This window comes from Salmo salar, chromosome ssa21 (assembly GCF_905237065.1).
Source record: "Salmo salar chromosome ssa21, Ssal_v3.1, whole genome shotgun sequence".
In the NCBI taxonomy this organism is placed as follows: domain Eukaryota; kingdom Metazoa; phylum Chordata; class Actinopteri; order Salmoniformes; family Salmonidae; genus Salmo; species Salmo salar.
This window is the reverse complement of record NC_059462.1, coordinates 27,346,475-27,365,799: the sequence shown is the minus strand read 5'-3', so window position 1 is coordinate 27,365,799 and position 19,325 is coordinate 27,346,475. Positions and strand designations below refer to the sequence as shown.

The 19,325-nt window shown below is 44.0% G+C and overlaps 1 protein-coding gene across 1 annotated transcript in view; it reads left to right on the top strand.

Annotated features, from left to right (window-relative positions):
* The window catches only part of LOC106582129 (unconventional myosin-XVI), a 174,611-nt gene that overhangs the window by 60,207 nt on the left and 95,079 nt on the right, over nucleotides 1-19,325 (top strand). The window contains 6 exon segments of the mRNA XM_045704630.1: nucleotides 3,697-3,824; nucleotides 7,355-7,460; nucleotides 8,745-8,862; nucleotides 9,910-10,057; nucleotides 11,286-11,406; nucleotides 13,566-13,683. Of these exon segments, the coding sequence (XP_045560586.1) occupies nucleotides 3,697-3,824; nucleotides 7,355-7,460; nucleotides 8,745-8,862; nucleotides 9,910-10,057; nucleotides 11,286-11,406; nucleotides 13,566-13,683 (739 nt within the window).

Below are 19,325 nucleotides of genomic sequence, written 5' to 3'. Positions count from 1 at the left end.
GGGCTTTACGGAAGAGTGGCCAGAAAAAAAGCCATTGCTTAAAGAACAAAATAAGCAAACATGTTTGGTGTTCGCCAAAAGTCATGTGGGAGACTTCCCAAACATATGGAAGAAGGTACTCTGGTCAGATGAGACTAAAATTGAGCTTTTTGGCCATCAAGGAAAACGTTATGTCTGGCGCAAACCAAACACCTCGCATCACCCTGAGAACACCATCCCCACAGTGAAGCATGGTGGTGGCAGGATCATACTGTGGGAATGTCTTTCATCGATAGGGACTGTGAAACTGGTCTGAATTGAAGGAATGATGGATGGCGCTAAATACAGGGACATTCTTGACTGAAACCTGTTTCAGTCTTCCAGAGATTTGAGACTGGGACGGAGGTTCACCTTCCAGCAGGACAATGACCCTAAGCATACGGCTAAAGCAACACTCGAGTGGTTTAAGGGGGAACATTTAAATGTCTTGGAATGGCCTAGTCAAAGCCCAGACCTCAATCCAATTGAGAATCTGTGGTAGGACTTAGATTGCTGTACACCAGCGGAACCCATCCAACTTGAAGATGGAGCAGTTTTGCCTTGAAGAATGGGCAAAAATCCCAGTGGCTAGATGTGCCAAGCTTATAGAGACATACCCCAAGAGACTTGCAGCTGTAATTGTTGCAAAAGGTGGCTCTACAAAGTATTGACTTTGGGGGGTTGAATAGTTATGCACGCTCAAGTTTTCAGTTTTTTTGTCTTATTTCTTGTTTGTTTCACAAGAAAAAAGATTTAGCATCTTCAAAGTGGTAGGCATGTTGTGTAAATCAAATGACACAAACCCCCCAAAAATCTATTTTAATTCCAGGTTGTAAGGCAACAAAATAGGAAAAATGCCAAGGGGGATGAATACTTTCCCAAACCACTGTATTACGGATGAACGTCTATTTTTTATGTATTAATTCCACATGGTTACAGGTTTAATTCCACGTGGTTACAGGGTTAGAACAGAAACATCTCAAAGGTTAACAGTTTAGGCATTCATTCCTAGTGGTTAAGGTTAGGGCGATGGTTTGGGGAAGGCTCTGCAAATCAACTGACTTCATACCATTAAGTATCATCAAGTATTCTCAATATTTGCTGGAGCTTCGAAAAATGCCATAGTGCAGTGTGAGCAATCAACATTTTTGCCTAGGACATTATCAGGACCTTTTCAAACATCCAAAATAAACATATATTTCTAGTGGTTAGGCTGACACTAACACATACATTTTGTCTTTATTTTCCTCTAGCTAGGGTGTAGCTTTATGTTTTGTACTTGTATATCCTCTATAATGTATGTTGTTAATATAACACAGATAATATGTTAACAGTATGTGGTGTGTGTGTGTGTATTGAGTTTTCTGTTGTGTGTATAATTAGTTTATTATGAATGGATGAAATGGGCCTTGATGTGGTCCATTAATAATGTATTGTCTTCCTGTCAGTGATGTACAGTGGAAGGCTGACTCTGCACTATACACTAGCCAGGCCAGGGAGAGATCCTGTTCAGAAAACACACACACACACACACACACACACACACACACACACACACACACACACACACACACACTGTATATCTGCTGGGCCGTAGCCTAGACAGGCATTTATGTAATGCATACACATCTTACTGTATCAGACGTGCATTTACGTAACGCTGACAGAAACATGTCTCTTTCAGTCTTTACATAAAGAACACGTGTAATCCCTCTTAGTTATTTCTGACACAGGTTTAACCTATAGTAGGCTATGTTTGCCGTACCTCACGTGGTGTGTTTTCCATACCATGCCTTGTGTGACTACAATAGCAATGACAGCTGAATAGTCACATTAGTGGGACAATCTGTGCTCGCTGTCTGAAGAAATACAATATGACAAGATGACCACCATCACCATCATCACTCAGCTGCCCTCATGGCAGCTGAGAGATTGCCCATGAAACGGGGGTTTAGGAGGGGGTGGGGTATCCCTAGCTTGGTTCTGGACAGATGCCTGACTCCCCTGGCAGTTCCATCACCCCCCCATATCTGTACCTTAAATCTGGCAGAATTTAACACACACCCAAGCCTTGCACGCACACTCCACCTGAGAGAGTGAGAGAGACATATGTCACAACATGTGTGATCTGCTGCTAACAGGCTGTCACCCTCTGATGTCTGTCTACCCCTTCCACCAAAACAACCCCCTTCCTCTCCTCCCCTCCAACCCCACTCACATCTGCTCTGTGATGGGGCAGACGTTTGGGGTTGGGGACTGCCTGGGGCTTGATTGAATCTGGCTTGAGAAAGGGATCCGAGGCTGGGTTTGGTACTGTGGCAAGGGCTGGGCAGAGTGGTGTGATATTTGGAGCTGGGTTTTGGGGCTTGCTGGACTGGGGAATGGGTTTTTAGTGGTTGGGTTTGTAGGGCTTGGCTGGGGTTGGGATAGGGAGCTTGTGGGCATTGTATGTAGTGTTTGATGCGTCTCAGGCTAGTACAGGAGTGGAGAGAAGCCACGCTGTACTGTACATGATTAGTGCCACAGAAACCCTTGAAATATAATAAACTAGGTGTGGGGGAGGATTTAATGGCTGTTATGTAAGGCTTCAGGGCAACATGTAGGTGTGTGTGTTCTCTCTGTATGGCAATCAAGTGACAGGGTGGCAAATTTCTCTTTTCTCCATTGCCCATCCCCTCCTTCTCTGCTTTTCCTCTCTCTGTATGTATTTTACACAAACTCAAACTCCGCTGCTCTGTCCTTCAGATGTCCTCCAACAGTCAGACAAAGCTATCTCTGCTCCTGCCCCTCCCTTCCCTCTCTTCCTCCCTTTCTCCCACTCTTTCTCCATCCCTTTTCTCTCTCCCCCATCCTTCCTTGCTGTGTACAACCAATCTCCCCATTGCCTCCATGCCCATCTGATCTAAGTGGCAGTCAGTCAGTCGGACACGGTCCAGCCCAGTGTCAGCATTCAGCTATTAGTCGGTTGGATGTTCTGCTAAATCAATGTGTTCAGTCAGTGGTACAGGCCGAGGCATGGCACACAATGTGTACTACTGTTTTCTATCTCTACAGTGCATCCTATGAGAATAGATAAGCTTAACACTAATAGACTAGCAGCATGAAACAGTCTTTGAAACACTGCCTTTTAAAACGTCACCTCAACACACTGAGTCAGACAGTTTCCACTAACCACTAATTGCTCTGTCTGTTTCTGACTGTTGGTTTACGTGGCCATAGTTCAGGACTGGTGAGTGGTAAGCCACACTTTGCAGAGTGCTGTGTTCCTCACACACCAGAGGAGGCTGGTGGGAGGAGCTATAGGAGGACGGGCTCATTGTAATGGCTGGAATTTCAACGGTATCAAACACATAAACTTATGGAAACCACATATTTTACTCCGTTCCAGCCATTTCATTGAGCCCTTTCTCCTATAGCTCCTCCAACCAGTCTCCTGTGACACACACACTTGTAAAAGTATACACAGGTTAGATCTATGTAAGGATGAAACCAAGTGGTGTGTGCGTACATGCGTGTGTGTGCGTGCATGTCAGTGTGTCATGTAAGAATGGGCTGTAACTATTCTCTCTATGTAACTGTTAAGGATTATGACACGTATGTTTTCTCTCTCTCTCTCTCTCTCTCTCTCTCTCTCTCTCTCTCTCTCTCTCTCTCTCTGTCTGTCTGTCTGTCTGTCAGGTGAGTCAGTTGTATCTGAGTTCTTCAGGGCGTCTGTGCTCCTCTCTGCCTCCTCACATCTTCTCCTCAGCAGAGAGGGCCTACCACATGATGCTGCAGGAGCGACGCCCGCAGTGCTTCATCCTCAGGTACACGCAAACACAGAAAGAGAAAAAACACAAACACTCACTAAACACATGCCAATATGGCCTCTGTGAGGAAGCATTAGTATTTCATTCAGATCTGAAACCCTGCCTCTTTGAAGAGTATCTTAAATCATTTTCACGCACCACCCCTTTGAAGAGTATCTTAAATCATTTTCACGCACCCCCTCTTAGAAGAGTATCTTAAATCATTTTTACCCCCCTTAGAAGAGTATCTTAAATCATTTTCACGCCCCCCCTCTTTGAAGAGTATCTTAAATCATTTTCATGCCCCCCCTTTGAAGAGTATCTTAAATCATTTTCACGCCCCCTCCCCCCCTTTGAAGAGTATCTTAAATCATTTTCATGCCCCCCCCTTTGAAGAGTATCTTAAATCATTTTCAGACCTCCCCCCTTTGAAGAGTATCTTAAATCATTTTCACACCCCCCCCCCCCTTTGAAGAGTATCTTAAATAATTTTCACCCCCCCTTTAAAGAGTATCTTAAATCATTTTCACCCCCCCTTTGAAGAGTATCTTAAATCATTTTCACGCCCCCCCTTTGAAGAGTATCTTAAATCATTTTCACCCCCCCTTTAAAGAGTATCTTAAATCATTTTCACCCCCCCCTTTGAAGAGTATCTTAAATTATTTTCACACACCCCCCTCTTTGAAGAGTATCTTAAATCATTTTTACCCCCCTTTGAAGAATATCTTAAATCATTTTCAACCCCCCCTTTGAAGAGTATCTTAAATAATTTTTACCCCCCTTTGAAGAATATCTTAAATAATTTTCAATCCCCCCTTTGAAGAGGATCTTAAATCATGTTTACGCCCATCCCCCATATTTGAAGAGTATCTTAAATCATTTTCACACCCCCTCCCCCCCCTTTGAAGAGTATCTTAAATCATTTTCACGCCCCCCTCCCCCTTTGAAGAGTATCTTAAATCATTTTCACGCCCCCCCTTTGAAGAGTATCTTAAATCATTTTCACCCCCCTTTGAAGAGTATCTTAAATCATTTTCACGCCCCCCCTCTTTGAAGAATATCTTAAATCATTTTCACGCCCCTCCCCCCTTTGAAGAGTATATTAAATCATTTTCACACCTCCCCCCTTTGAAGAGTATCTTAATTCATTTTCACGCCCCCCTCCCCTTTGAAGAGTATCTTACATCATTTTCACCCCCCCCTTTGAAGAGTATCTTAAATCATTTTCACGCCGCCTTCCTCCTTTGAAGAGTATCTTAAATGATTTTCACCCCCCCCTTTGAAGAGTATCTTAAATGATTTTCACGCCCCCCCTTTGAAGAGTATCGTAAATCATTTTCACGCCCCCCCCCTTTGAAGAGTATCTCAAATCATTGTCACGCCCCCCCTCCTCTTTTCCCACTAGCACTGATTTTGCTGATAACTTTGTTGAGGGAAAATGTACTTATTATGATTGCGATATGTTGTTGGGGACCAGTACGAAAAAAAGAAAATGTATGAAATGTATGCATTCACTACTTTAAGTCGCTCTGGATAAGAGCGTCTGTTAAATGACTAAAAAATTTTACAAAAAAAAAAATGTAGATGAATGCACTAATTGTAAGTCACTCTGGATAAGAGTATGTGCTATATGACTAAAATGGAAATGTAGATTGTTAACTCAGCATCAGTAAATGATTTAGAGTAGGTGAATGGTCAAGTGAGGACCACTGCCCAGTTTGTTCAAACCCACCCCTGCAGGTCAGTTAAATGCTCCCAGAGAGATTAATGAGCCTTAGTCTCAGCCCAGACCTGTTAAACGATCACAGAAAAATGAATGGCTTCAGGTGCCTGGCTGGATGGAGGCGGCTTCCTGATTGCAATTAAACCCGTTACGGCTCTCCACCAACGTTCACGCTGAGTCGCAGCGGATCTGGCAGCAAGTTAATGCATTTCGGCCGCTGGCTATTCATCACACACACCTCATTTGCAGTCTTCCATGCTCCACTGGGCTGGAGGCAGTCAAAATGTTAGGTGCCTCAAGGGCAGGGTACACACACCTACACAATCATATACATTCAGTACACATGATCCCTGGAGGCCAGTGTATAGACACATGCCCAGAAGCACAAAACGCCCTTAAACTCTAATAAAGCCCTGTAAATGAAAAGAGAAGTAAACTGCTGTGTTCATACTCTCAGCAGGGTCATTAATAGGAGGACAAAATCACATATACACACATACACACACACAAATACACACAGTGCTGTCATTAGTTGGGGCTTAAATTACCTCCTAAAGCAATCTGCCATCTGTGTAACGTAGCTGGTCTCTGCTCTCTCTCTCTGTGTGATGTGAGTGTGTGTGTGTGTGTGTGTGTGTGTGTGTGTGTGTGTGTGTGTGTGTGTGTGTGTGTGTGTGTGTGTGTGTGTGTGTGTGTGTGTGTGTGTGTGTGTGTGTGTGTGTGTGTGTGTGTATCCATGTTGTGTAGTTAGACAGATCTTACAGTATGTCCAACTGTTAGTTTAAGTCCCCCATGGAGCAGATGAGTGCAGTTCACCACAGTCAACCTAATCTGAATGATCTCAGTGAGATGAAAGTGGATGGATCAACCTAACCTGAATGACTTCAGTGAGATGCCCAGTGGATGGATCAACCTAACCTGAATGACTTCAGTGAGATGCCAGGTGGATGGGTCGACCTAACCTGAATGACTTCAGTGAGATGCCAGGTGGATGGGTCGACCTAACCTGAATGACTTCAGTGAGATGCCAGGTAGATGGATTCATCTAACCTGAATGACTTCAGTGAGATGCCAGGTGGATGGGTCGACCTAACCTGAATGACTTCAGTGAGATGCCAGGTGGATGGATCAACCTAGCCTGAATGACTTCAGGTAGATGGATTCACCTAACCTGAATGACCTCAGTGAGATGCCAGGTGGATGGATTCACCTAACCTGAATGACCTCAGTGGATGCCAGAGGAGCAACTAGATGAAGAGTACATATGACCATGAGCTCCACTTGCCATCTCCACTAACCCAAAGAAACTTCCATAGGTCTTCACTTTCAGTGGCCTTCACTAGAATAAAGAAAGAAAATGAATGACAAAATGTTCCTAAAAAGTCACAGAGCACCCGCATTATAACCATAGGCTAGGTTGTTATGATAGTGTCCACTTGATAAACAATACCATTGTAATGACGAGTTGCAAGATTGTGAATGGGATGGGGGGATGAGAAAGAGAAATGATACCCCAGAGGAGTGATGTCAGGCGGGTGGAGGAGTTTGACAGATGTGACAGATAGGAGCCTGGGCTACACCCAGATGACTCACGCCGCACAACACACCCATTCACCTGAGACCAGGCACAATGTTGACACTCATGGATACACTCACAGACACAGATATTCACACCCTTGCATGGACACACACAGCCACACACATCTGTCTTTTTTTTGTGCTATGTATGTCTAATCACCCTTACTACATTAACAAGCCTCTATCTCTACCTCTATCTCTCTGTGTTTCTCTCTCACTCTGTGTGTGTTTCTCTCTCTTTCTGCAGTGGGGAGAGTGGTTCTGGGAAGACAGAGGCTTGTAAACACATAGTGAGACACCTGGCAGTGAGGTCCAGCCCCAAAGGCTTCTCTCTTGAGCCCAGGATGAATCAAGTGAGTCTGGCCCTGGTTGTCTTAAAAATATTCATCCACTCTTGGAGGACAATGGAAGTTGAATAGAACATAACAGACAGACTAGCTCAGTGGGTGTTCAGTCCACTGTTACAGAGTCCCTGTGGTGTAGTGATTTGAGATATGGATTCATGGACCAAATGATCTGTGTTAGCAGGCTGGCCTTTACATCAAACCCCTAGGTTGGTACAGGTTCCTTTATTTCCTTGATAGCCATCGCTAGGTTCTGTATGATGACACAAGCCCATTGTGTTTGTGATTGGCCCATTTGTCCCTGAGAGAAAGCCATAGCATCTAAATGCTGTCGATTCTCTTATTACTCCTCTCACCTTGGACAGTGAGAGGTGCTCCGCGATCGTTTCTAGCCGTGGATTCAAAGTATACTGGTGAGACCCATTGAAGGAGAACATAGAGGAGTACAATGGGACAGGAGATTACCATAGCGACCATTATATGAAAAACCATTATGATTAGGACATTGTGTGAGAATGTTTTATATGCAGTGATCAATTGCAATGATACTGTATTAAACCAGTCTTGAATTGGAAGCGGCGGATTAAAAGAGCCCTTTAGTAAGAGCAAGGACTACTGTCAGTGCATTTAACCTTACGTCGACATTTTGTCAGAATTCTAATGGTTTTCTTGTTGTCTAGCATGCTAGGGAAGTATTATTACACTCAATGACTGAAGATGAACACTTTCTTGCTATTTGATAGTCCTAGCAGTGCTCCTTATTACAAACCGAACACTTTTTCATTAGACTTTCTGTTATGACCTTAACAACTCAGAGGTACATGTCATTGTTGAACAGGGAGGAGAGAAAAACTCTTGCTTGGCTATAGTGGAACTGTATCTACACAGATAAAGTCATGGGTTGGTGCTAGATAACATATCTGGGTCAACACTTAGAGAGCACAGAGGGACAAATGAGTGTGACAACCAGTCAGTGGGGATATATTGTCCCCTGGTGGAGAGAAGTTGTATTGTGACAGTCAGAAGTCATTTTGCGGCAGGCGGTAATTCACACTCAAGCACCTGCTTCAGAAAACCTCAGTGAATCAAATTACCGAGGAATATTAGTTCACATTAACACAACTGTGTATCTATGAACATGCCATCACCAATGCATGTCTTAGCTGTATAAAAATGTATTCTCTAAAATAAATTATGAACATGTCCAGCCCAGAAAGTGACAGTGGATATATTGATGGTTGTATTGTACAGTATATTACACTGTCTCTCTCTATATTATGTGGTGGCTTGTAGGTGAACTGTATCCTGGAGGCGTTTGGTCATGCCAAGACTACCATGAATGACAATTCCAGTCGCGTCATCAAACTGCTCAGCCTGCAGTACTGTGACAAGAGAAAGACACTACTCAGAGGTACACACTACTACAACTTTACTCAGGGGGTTGTTCTATAACTAACAAAGGGACTTACTAACTACACTACTCAATGTCTACTCAGATTAATACACCACTACACCCTCATAGCAAATCATTTTATAACTAAACCAAGATAGACCACAGCCTGTCATTTCCAATGGGAACAAGTGAGTCATAGTGGGCAGAACAAACAAGGAGGTGGGTAGAGCCAAGCATGAGCTGGTGAGATCCTATTGGCCCGTTCTAGCGTATGTCTACATATTTCCGTTAAGGAACGCCTACTCTGTGAAGTGTGCTTGTGTAATAACTCAATTCGCCCTTGCACTCCTTCAAAAAGAATGAGATTATTCTAAACTTTGGCAAGGGTAAAATCTAAAAAACTTGTATCTGATTCTAGTTTTGGGAACAGAAAACTGTATTGAGATAAAATATTTAATCAAAGACAAAATTAACAGAATGTCGGCCAAAATCCATCTCCTTCCATCTTCTCCCACTGCCGGTTACTGGGCTTCCTCTCACTACCATATTACCATATTTGGTAGTGAGTGGAAACGCCAAGCGGATGCTTCACATTTATCCATCTGATGAAATATCTGTCTCGTTGTTCTTGATGTATGGCCAACAGGGGGGAGTATAACTCTATGAGTAAACCTGTCAGGCTTCAATCTCTGTCTTTCCTACAGAACCACATTGAGATAGATAAATTGATTTACTCATACGTAATGGCTGTGTAAGAAAGATGAATTTGACTTAAGGACACTCAGGTTTTTTTGTTTGATAATTTGGTCTGTGGCCTGGGTTTAAGAATCTTGAGAGTACACATTGGTATCTTAATGGATAATTCTGTTAAGATTACAATGTGTGTGTGTGTAGGTTTATATAGGTGTTTTTACAGTAGGTGTGTTCCCCTACTACTGGTTACATATGGTTTAAAGTTTATTGACAGAGCATGTGTTATTATGTGGATTACATTTTTTTTTGTGTGTGTGTGTGTGTGTGTGTGTGTGTGTGTGTGTGTGCGTGTGTGCGTGCGTGTGTGTTTAGCGCGGATATACACATACATGTTGGAGAAGTCCCGCGTGGCCTACCTGCCTCGTCAGCAACACAACTTCAACATCTTCTACCTGATGGCTGAGGGCCTGTCACCTGAAGAGAAGAGTGCCCTATACCTCAACAACGTCCTGTCTCACAGGTCTGTACCTCAACAACATCCTGTCTCACAGGTCTGTACCTCAACAACGTCCTGTCTCACAGGTCTGTACCTCAACAACGTCCTGTCTCACAGGCCTGTACCTCAAAAACGTCCTGTCTCACAGGTCTGTACCTCAAAAACGTCCTGTCTCACAGGTCTGTACCTCAAAAACGTCCTGTCTCACAGGTCTGTACCTCAAAAACGTCCTGTCTCACAGGTCTGTACCTCAAAAACGTCCTGTCTCACAGGTCTGTACCTCAACAACGTCCTGTCTCACAGGTCTGTACCTCAACAACGTCCTGTCTCACAGGTCTGTACCTCAACAACGTCTTGTCTCACAGGTAATAAGGCCATGCAGATTACAGTAACATAGGAAGATATGCTGAGTTTGTAAAATGTTTTAACATTTTGGGAAGGAAACTGGTTCAATCTGGATGAGAGGCAGAAATATGGGAATTCCCTCCCCCCCCAGTCACCTGCTAGCAAGATGAAGGGATGGTGTGCATGTTTAAATCTATGAGAGTGAGTGTTTGGGAACTCTTTCACTCTCATGCTGAGTTTGTAAAATGTGTGTGTGTGTGTTCGTGTGTGTGTGCGTGTACGTGTGCGCGTGTGTGTGTGTGTGTGTGTGTGTGTGTGTGCGTGTGTGTGTGCGTGTGTGTGTGTGTGTGTGTGTGTGTGTGTGTGTGTGTGTGTGTGTGTGTGTGTGTGTGTGTGTGTGTGTGTGTGTGTGTGTGTGTGTGTGTGTGTGTGTGTGTGTGTGGTGTGTGATAGCATTCCTGTCTGATATCCAGTGACCTGGATGCGGGTTTTGGAGTCTGGTAGGCACGCTACAGCCTCTGATTTAATGCTGTGACTGCGTGATCAAAAGCCCTCCGACTCTAGCCCACTTGGGGACCCCTTCTCTCTCCCCCTCCCCACCCTCGCTTTCTCAGCAGGAGATTGCTCTGACTGGTTAAAAATCATTCAGCGTGAGAATACCTGCTCAACCACCATGCTTTAAATGACCTTTTGACATGATTTCTTTGTTTCAGGGAAAAATATTATTTCTTTAGTCCCTCAGTGATATCTAGTCAGTGCAGTATGTCTGTAATGTGTGAACTCTCTCTCTGGTTTCCCTCTGTCTGTGTGTTGTTACCTGCTGCTCTTCTCTGTACTGTAGTTGATCATGTCTGCGGTGTATAGTGTGATAGCTGTCTCTCACTGGTCTCTGTCTGTGTCTATCAAGGTACCTGAGTGCAGGTGTTCCCGCAGGAGACTCCCCTCCTGTGGCCTCAGCCTCAACTCAGAGTAGAGACCGTCTCACTGCAATCAAACAGGCCCTCAGAGCACTGGGCTTCAACAAACTGGTACAGTAACACACTGTGTGTGTGCGTGCATGAGTCTGCATGTGTCATTTGCCACACATATGGATGTGTGTATGTCTATGAGTCTATAGGGTCAGTCGGTACCAGAGGAGGCTGGTGGGAGGAGCTACAGGAGGACGGGCTCATTGTAATGGCTGAATGGAATTCATGGAATGGAGTCAAGCATGTAGTTTCTCCATGTTTGATGTGTTTGATACCATTCCATTTATTCAATTCTAGCCATTAAAATGAGCCCGTCCTCCTATAGCTCCTCCCACCAGCCAGGAGCTAGGAAGGCATAGCAAAGCAAGTGCCCAAATTACCACGGTAACTGCCTGTCCCTTAAAAGGGGCAGCTGAAAATGTTTCTCACACCTAATGATTGTGCTTGATTGAGCATGGATCACTCCCAAAAACTTTTATTCATGAACTTTTTGTAATTTCTTATAATTAAAACACTCAAATATTTTAATTGTTTTCCTAGATTCATCTGTGTGCTTCTACCTTTCTACTTAGGAGCATATCATGTACCCTTTCAAAAATGTCAGCATAGAGCCCTGAACTATAATAATAAATACGCCGTATCACTCAGCGTTTTGTGGCAGGGAAAGCACTTGTTGATTCTAGATGTTCAGTTGTAGAACAGTTTATATGTTTTAACTATTGTTTCTAAATGATTTCTTTTAACATACATTGGTTAAAATACGCAGATCATAAAAATGAAATGAAATGAAGCAATATATCCCATTACTTCTTACTAGTAATACTTTTCTTGTTGTAGAAACATTAGAAAGCATGCTCATCTGTTTTTCGTTGTTGTGACTTCGATGTAATTATGGCGAAAACAATATTTTGATTGGTAAAAAAAATATATATATTTTTTTTATCTACCTGCCACAGTGGATGGTAGACCAAAAAGTACATTTTCCACCCTGCTTGTGAGCATGCTTGCATGTGATGGTCGTGTGGGCTTCTGCATGGTAGTACACTAGCTATATCTACAGACTGTACTGTGCTCTACCTTGTCTGGTGTGTGTGTACAGAATGAGTGTTCTCATCACATTATCACAGTCTATGTATAGGCTGCAGTCAGCATCTGTCAGCACTGAGTGACCAGAAAGTCAGCTTTTAATCCCTCCCACAGCCAGCAGCTGATAATGTAGGAGGGAGGAGAGGAGGGGCTGATGGGGGCAAGAGTACTTCCTGAGAGAGAGAGATAGACAGGCGTGATTGACATGGAGAGGGAAGGGGAGAGATGGGGATGAGAGAGAGAGAGAGAGAGCGAGAGAGAGAGACTACCCATCGGTGCCTCCCTACGCTCTCATTGGGAATGACTCATGAAGAACCTCAATCACTCCTTTCTCTCCCACTCTCTTTCTTCTCCTCTCCTACTGCAGGAATCTCTCTCTATATTGCATAGAGTGTCAGACAGAGACTAATAACAGCTCCTATAACACACACACGCAAACTGTCCAGTAGGGTTGAGGGATCAGAGTTGGGTAATGGGGGATACCATTAAGTGTCCTCTACTCAAGAACAGAGAGAAAGATAGAGAGAGAGAGAACACTGTATATATACATAATACGACATTTGTAATGTCTTCGTTCTTTTGGAACTTCTGTGAGTGTAATGTTTACTGTTCATTTTTCATTGTTTATTTCACTTTTGTATATTATCTACTTCACTTGCTTTGGCAATGTTAACATATGTTTCCCATGCCAATAAAGCCCCTTGAATTGAATTGAAAGAGAGGTGGGGGAAGGGTAGAGGCGAAACAGAGGGAGGAGGGATAAAGAGAGGATGGGAGGGGAAAGGAGAGGTTAGATAAGGAGATCGGAGAGAGAGGAGAGGTTAGATAAGGAGTGAGGAGAGAGAGGAGAGGAGAGGTTTAGGGATAAGGGGGAGAGGGGGATTCAGGGGTTTGGAGATCATATTTTAGCTCAAAAGATGGGAGTTGACTCTTTGGGAGGAGATGGGGGTTTGGAGTATATGTGTGATTTCACTACTTCATGAGTAAAAACAATAACAACTATTTTATTCTCTCCCCACCCCACCTCTCCCCTCCTCAACCCTCACTCTCTCCTTCTCCCTTCCCCCTCGGCACTCCCACATCTCTCTCTCTCTCTCTCTCTCTCTCTCTCTCTTTCTCTCTCTCTCCATCAGGAGATGGACAGTGTGTTTATGCTGCTGTCAGTGGTGCTGCAAGTTGGGGACCTCAGCTTCATATCACTGACAGACGCTGAGACCGCGTACCCCTCCAACATGCAGCTGCTGGAGCGAGGTCAGCATCCCCCCGTCATGTAACCTGGGCCAACACTATGCACTGACACCAGTTTGACAGCAGAGGGAGAGGGGAGAGAGGGGTGAGGGAGGGAGAGCTACGCAGTAGTAATTGTGTCACTATCCATCCTATTGTTTACATCAGCTTTGCTGCAGTCTCCTCCAGTCTCCTCCTTGCACTCTCCTCCCCTCCCCCCTTCTCTATCTCTCCTCCCACTCTCGCTCTCTATTCAATTTCAATTTAAGGGGCTTTATTGGCATGGGAAACACATGTTTACATTGCCAAAGCAAGTGAAATAGATAATAAACAGAAGTGAAATAAACAGTGTTGTAACAATGAGCAAATAGTTAAAATACAAAAAGGGAAAGTAAATAAACATAAATATAGGTTGTATTTGCAATGGTGTTTGTTCTTCACTGGTTGCCCTTTTCTTGTGGCAACAGGTCACAAATCTTGCTGTTGTGATGGCACACTGTGGTATTTCACCCAATAGATATGGGAGTTGCAAAAATGTGATTCGTTTTTTAATTCTTTGTCGGTCTGTGTAATCAGAGGGAAATATGTGTCTCTAATATGGTCATATATTTTGCAGGAGGTTAGGAAGTGCAGCTCAGTTTCCACCTCATGTTGTGGGCAGTGTGGACATAGCCTGTCTTCTCTTGAGAGCCCGGTCTGCCTTCAGCGGCCTTTCTCAATAGCAAGGCTATGCTCACTGAGTCTGTACATAGTCAAAGATGTCCTTCATTTTGGGTCAGTCACAGGGGTCAGGTATTCTGCCACTGTGTCCTCTATGTTTCGGGCCATATAGTCAAAGATGTCCTTCATTTTGGGTCAGTCAAAGGATTCTAGTTGTCTCAGTTTTTTTGTAAATTCTATCCAATGTGCCAAGTAATTATCTTTTTGTTTTCTCATGATTTAAATAGGGGTCTAATTTTGTTGCTGTCCTGGGGCTCTGTGGGTTCTGTGTTTGTGAACAGACCCCCAGGAACAGCTTGTTAGGGGGCTCTTCTCCAGGTTAATTTCTTTGTTGGTGATGGCTTTGTTATGGAAGGTTTGGGAATTGCTTCCTTTTAGGTGGTTGTAGAATTTAACGGCTCTTTTCTGGATTTTGATCATTCGCGTGTATCGGCCTAATTCTCCTCTGCATGCATTATTTGGTGTTTTACATTGTACACAGAGGATATTTTTGCAGAATTCTACATGCAGAGTCTCAATTTGGTGTTTGCACCATTTTGTGATGTCTTGGTTGGTGAGTGGACCCCAGACCTCAAAACCAAAAAGGGAAATGGGTTCTATAACTGATTCAAGTATTTTTAGCCAGATCCTAATTGGTATGTCGAATTTTATGTTCCTTTTTGATGGCATAGAAGGCCCTTCTTGCCTTGACTCTCAGATCGTTCACAGCTTTGTGGAAGTTACTTGTGGCGCTGATGTTTAGGCCGAGGTATGTCGTTTTTTGTGTGCTATAGGGCAACGGTGTCTAGATGGAATTTTTATTTGTGGTCATGCCAACTTAACCTTTTTTGTAACACCATTATTTTTGTCTTACTGAGATTTACTGTCAGGGCCCAGTTCTGACAGAATCTGTGCAGAAGATCTAGGTGCTGCTGTAGGCCCTCCTTGGTTGGGGACAGAAGCACCAGATCATCCGCAAACAGTAGACATTTGACTTCAGGATATATTAGGATGAGGCCGGGTGCTGCAGACTGTTCTAGTGCACTCGCCAATTCGTTGACATATATGTTGAAGAGGGTGGGGCTTAAGCTGCATCCCTGTCTCACTCCCTGGCCCTGTGGAAAGAAATGTGTGTGTTTTTTGCCAATTTTAACTGCACACTTGTTGTTTGTGTACATGGATTATATAATGTTGTATGTTTTCCCCCAACAGGGCCTCATGCTAAATTGAGTCTGAAGATTTTTTAAATCTACAAAGCATGAGAAGACTTTGCCTTTGTTTTGGTTTGTTTGTTTGTCAAATAGAGTGTGCAGGGTGAATACGTGGTCTGTTGTACGGTAATTTGGTAAAAAGCATATTTGACATTTGCTAGGTACATTGTTTTCACTGAGGAAATGTACATGTCTGCTGTTTATTGATAATGCAAGGCTGATTGCTGTTGACGTGTATCCTACGGTAGTTATTGGGGTCAAATTTGTCTCCACTTTTGAGGATTGGGGTGATCAGTCCTTGGTTCCAAATATTAGGAATATGCCAGAGCTTAGGATGATGTTAAAGAGTTAAATTATAGCCAATTGGAATTTGTGGTCTTTATATTTTATCATTTCATTTAGGATACCATCTACCCCACAGGCCTTTTTTGGTGGAGGGTTTGTATTTTGTCCTGTAGTTCATTCAATGTAATTGGAGAATCCAATGAGTTCTGGTAGTCTTTAATAGTTGATTCTAAGATTTGTATTTGATCATGTATATGTTTTTGCTGTTTGTTCTTTGTTATAGAGCCAAAAAGATTGGGGAAGTGGTATATCCATACATCTTCGTTTTGGATAGATAAGTCTTTGTATTGTTGTTTGTGTTGAGTTTTCCAATTTTGAAAGAAGTGACTACATTCTATGGATTCATTCATTACATTGAGGGGATTTCTGACGTGCTGTTCCTTCTTTTTACATGGGTTATTTCTGTATTGTTTTAGTGATTCACCATAGTGAAGGCATAGACTCAGGTTTTCTGGGTCTCTATGTTTTTGGTTGGATAGGTTTCTCAATTTCTTGCTTAGGTTTTTGCATTCTTCATCAAACCATTTGTCATTGTTGTTAATTTTCTTAGGTTGTCTTCTTGAAATGTTGATATTTGATAGGGAAGCGGAGAGTTCAAATATACTGTTTAGGTTTTCTACTGCCAAGTTTACACATTCACTATTACAGTGAAACATTTTGTCCAGGAAATTGTCTAGAAGGTATTGAATTTGTTGTTGCCTAATTGTTTTTTGGAAGATTTCCTCACTTTCCTTCCATCTATAGCATTTCTTAATATTATTCAGTTCCTTCAGCTTTTATGCCTCATGATTGAGCATAGCTCTGTTCAAGTAGAGTGTTATTTTGTAGGGGTGTCAGTGAACTGACTGTAAATGCTCTAAGAGACTCTGGGTTGAGGTCAGTGATAAAGTAGCCTACATTTCTTCTGCCAAGAGATGACCTGTAGGTGTACCTACCGTAGGAGTCCCGTCGAAGCCTACCAATGACTATGTACATACCCAGCACCCGACAAAGCTGCAGGAGTTGTGAACCGCTTTTGTTGGTTATGTTGTTGTAGTTGTGTCTAGGGGGGCATATGGGGGAGGGAACGCTGTCTCCTCCAAGTGGGTGTTTGTCCGCCTGTGTGCTGAGGATGTCAGGTTCTTGTCCAGTTCTGGCATTTAGGTCGCCACAGATTAGTACGTCACTGGGCCTGGAAATTGTTGATCTCCCCTTCTAGGATGGAAAAGCTGTCATCGTTAAAGTATGGGGATTTTATTGTGGGGATATAGGTAGCACACACAAGGAAATATTTCTGTGTTGAGATCATTTCCTTGTAAATTTCTAGCCAGATGTAAAATGTTACTGTTTTGACTCATTTAATAGAGTGGGTTAGGTCAGCTCTATACCAAATTAGCATATCCCCTGAGTCTCTTCCCTGTTTCACACCTGGTAGTTTGGTGGATGGGACTCCCAGCTCTCTGTAACCTAGAGGGAAACCAGTGGGTCCATCTCCTTTATACCATGTTTCTTGTAGGATGACAATGTCTGTATTTCCAATTTCTTTGATGAAGTCTTGTTTCCTGCTCTTTAGGCCAAAGGCAGATGACCTCAGACCTTTGATATTCCAGGATGAGATAGTAAGAGCTTTGCGTTTCATAGTTTCTAGTGTTGTTTTTGTGTGGTTTAGGCACGGATCATCACAGTAGGTGTGAGCAGAGCATGTTGCCCATCTGATACATACCTCTTGGATCGCTGGATTGGTCTTGGGCGGGTGTAATGGGGGGTTGGGCCTGTTGCTCTGCTCACTGGCTGGCCATATGTCCTGCTGTCATGTTGAGGTCCTTGTAGCAGGGGTGGGGGAAATGGGGTGGGCAGAAGGGGCATAGTTCTGATATGGGGGGGCCAATATAAGGTGTGGCCAGGGTTTGCCTAGGGTGGTTTTAGCTGGTTGGAGTGTGGCTGGTGATTCTGTGGTCTGGGTGTAGGTCTTCTTGGCATGGGTTCTCTCGGTGCAAGTCCTTCAGGAGGGGGTCTTGCAGGTCTGGGAGTGTGTCTCGCTTTGTCTAGGCCTGTTGTCCGTTGCTCTGTTGATCCTGTGTGAGGTGCTGGGGCTACGGTTGAGGGTGAAATCCTTCAGGGTCCTGGCAAAAGTTGGGATTGCTGCCTTGTAGAGGTGGACATGGTCATAAAGGCTGTTCAAGTCCAGGATGGAGTGGTGGGCCAGGTATACAGGTTTTGAGGCACAGTCTCGCAAAATACTTGCATTCACCTGCTGTATGTGGCAGGGTGAAAGTATTTTCGTGGTAGCAGGGTGGAGACTTGTGCATTGGGGAAAGTGGAATAAGCTTTTTCAATCACTCCCTTGAGTGCTGTGGCCACTTTTTCCTGCTGGGCCCTCAGGTCATTTGTGCCTGTGTGAAGAGGGCTATCAGGGGAGCTGACAGGGGGGCTGTTAGGAAGGGGTGGGGTCTGTTGAGTTGGTGGGTCCTGTGTTGTCTGTCCCATTGTGGTGTTGAGGTTGTGGTCCGGGTCTGAAGTGAGCTGTTCTACTGGCTCCTCTGGGGGAGTGTCCTGCTCTCTGTCACACCTCAGCTGTCTCACCTCCTCCTTTAGTGCCATGGGTGCCTCTAAGTTCTCTCACCTCAGTCCGTAGAGCAGCCAGCTCTCCCAGACAGCTATCCATCTCCACCTTCTGCACTCCGGGTCTTGTTGGGAGGGATGTTGTTGTACTGGTCTGTTTTGTGGGTTTGTTCTGTCTGGATTGTGTGGACTATCTCTCTGAGCTCCACCATGTCTCTCTCCAGCTCAGTGAATGTATCCTATCAATGATGGATGGGCAGTGCAGTTGTGGGACCTGGGTGTGTTCAGTGCTGCGGGGGGTGACTATCCTTATCCATTTTTTTAGGACAGTTTGAAAAGGTGTGATCAGACTCCCTCAGGATGGGGGAGTCGTCACAGAGAGAGATCTTTTCCTGCTGTGCTCTCTCTTTGATCCTGTAAAAGTCCTGCTGGAACTGTATGAGGATGCCCAGCACCCTTACTGTCCCAGACTTCTACATGTTGACAGAGGTTGTTTCAATTTCCTCAATGTCTAGTATTCTGGGTTTCCACCCTGGGCCAATACCCTCTCTAATGACATAGGGGTAGTGTGCTCTTATAGCACTGTGCCATGCCAGGGGATGGTCTGGTTAATATAGCACTGTGCCATGCCAGGGGATGGTCTGGTTAATATAGCACTGTGCCATGCCAGGGGATGGTCTTTGTGGAAAATGAAGTTGCTTACGTTCCCCTCTTTTTAGCAGTCAGTCTCTGGATTGTCCTTGAGGACCTATTTTACTCTCTTTCTCTCTCTCTCTCACACGCATACACACACAGACTCTCTCCCATTCTGTCATGTATTTGCTGTTGGTGTTTCAGCCAGTCTGCTATAGTCACCTGTTTGGTGAGCCC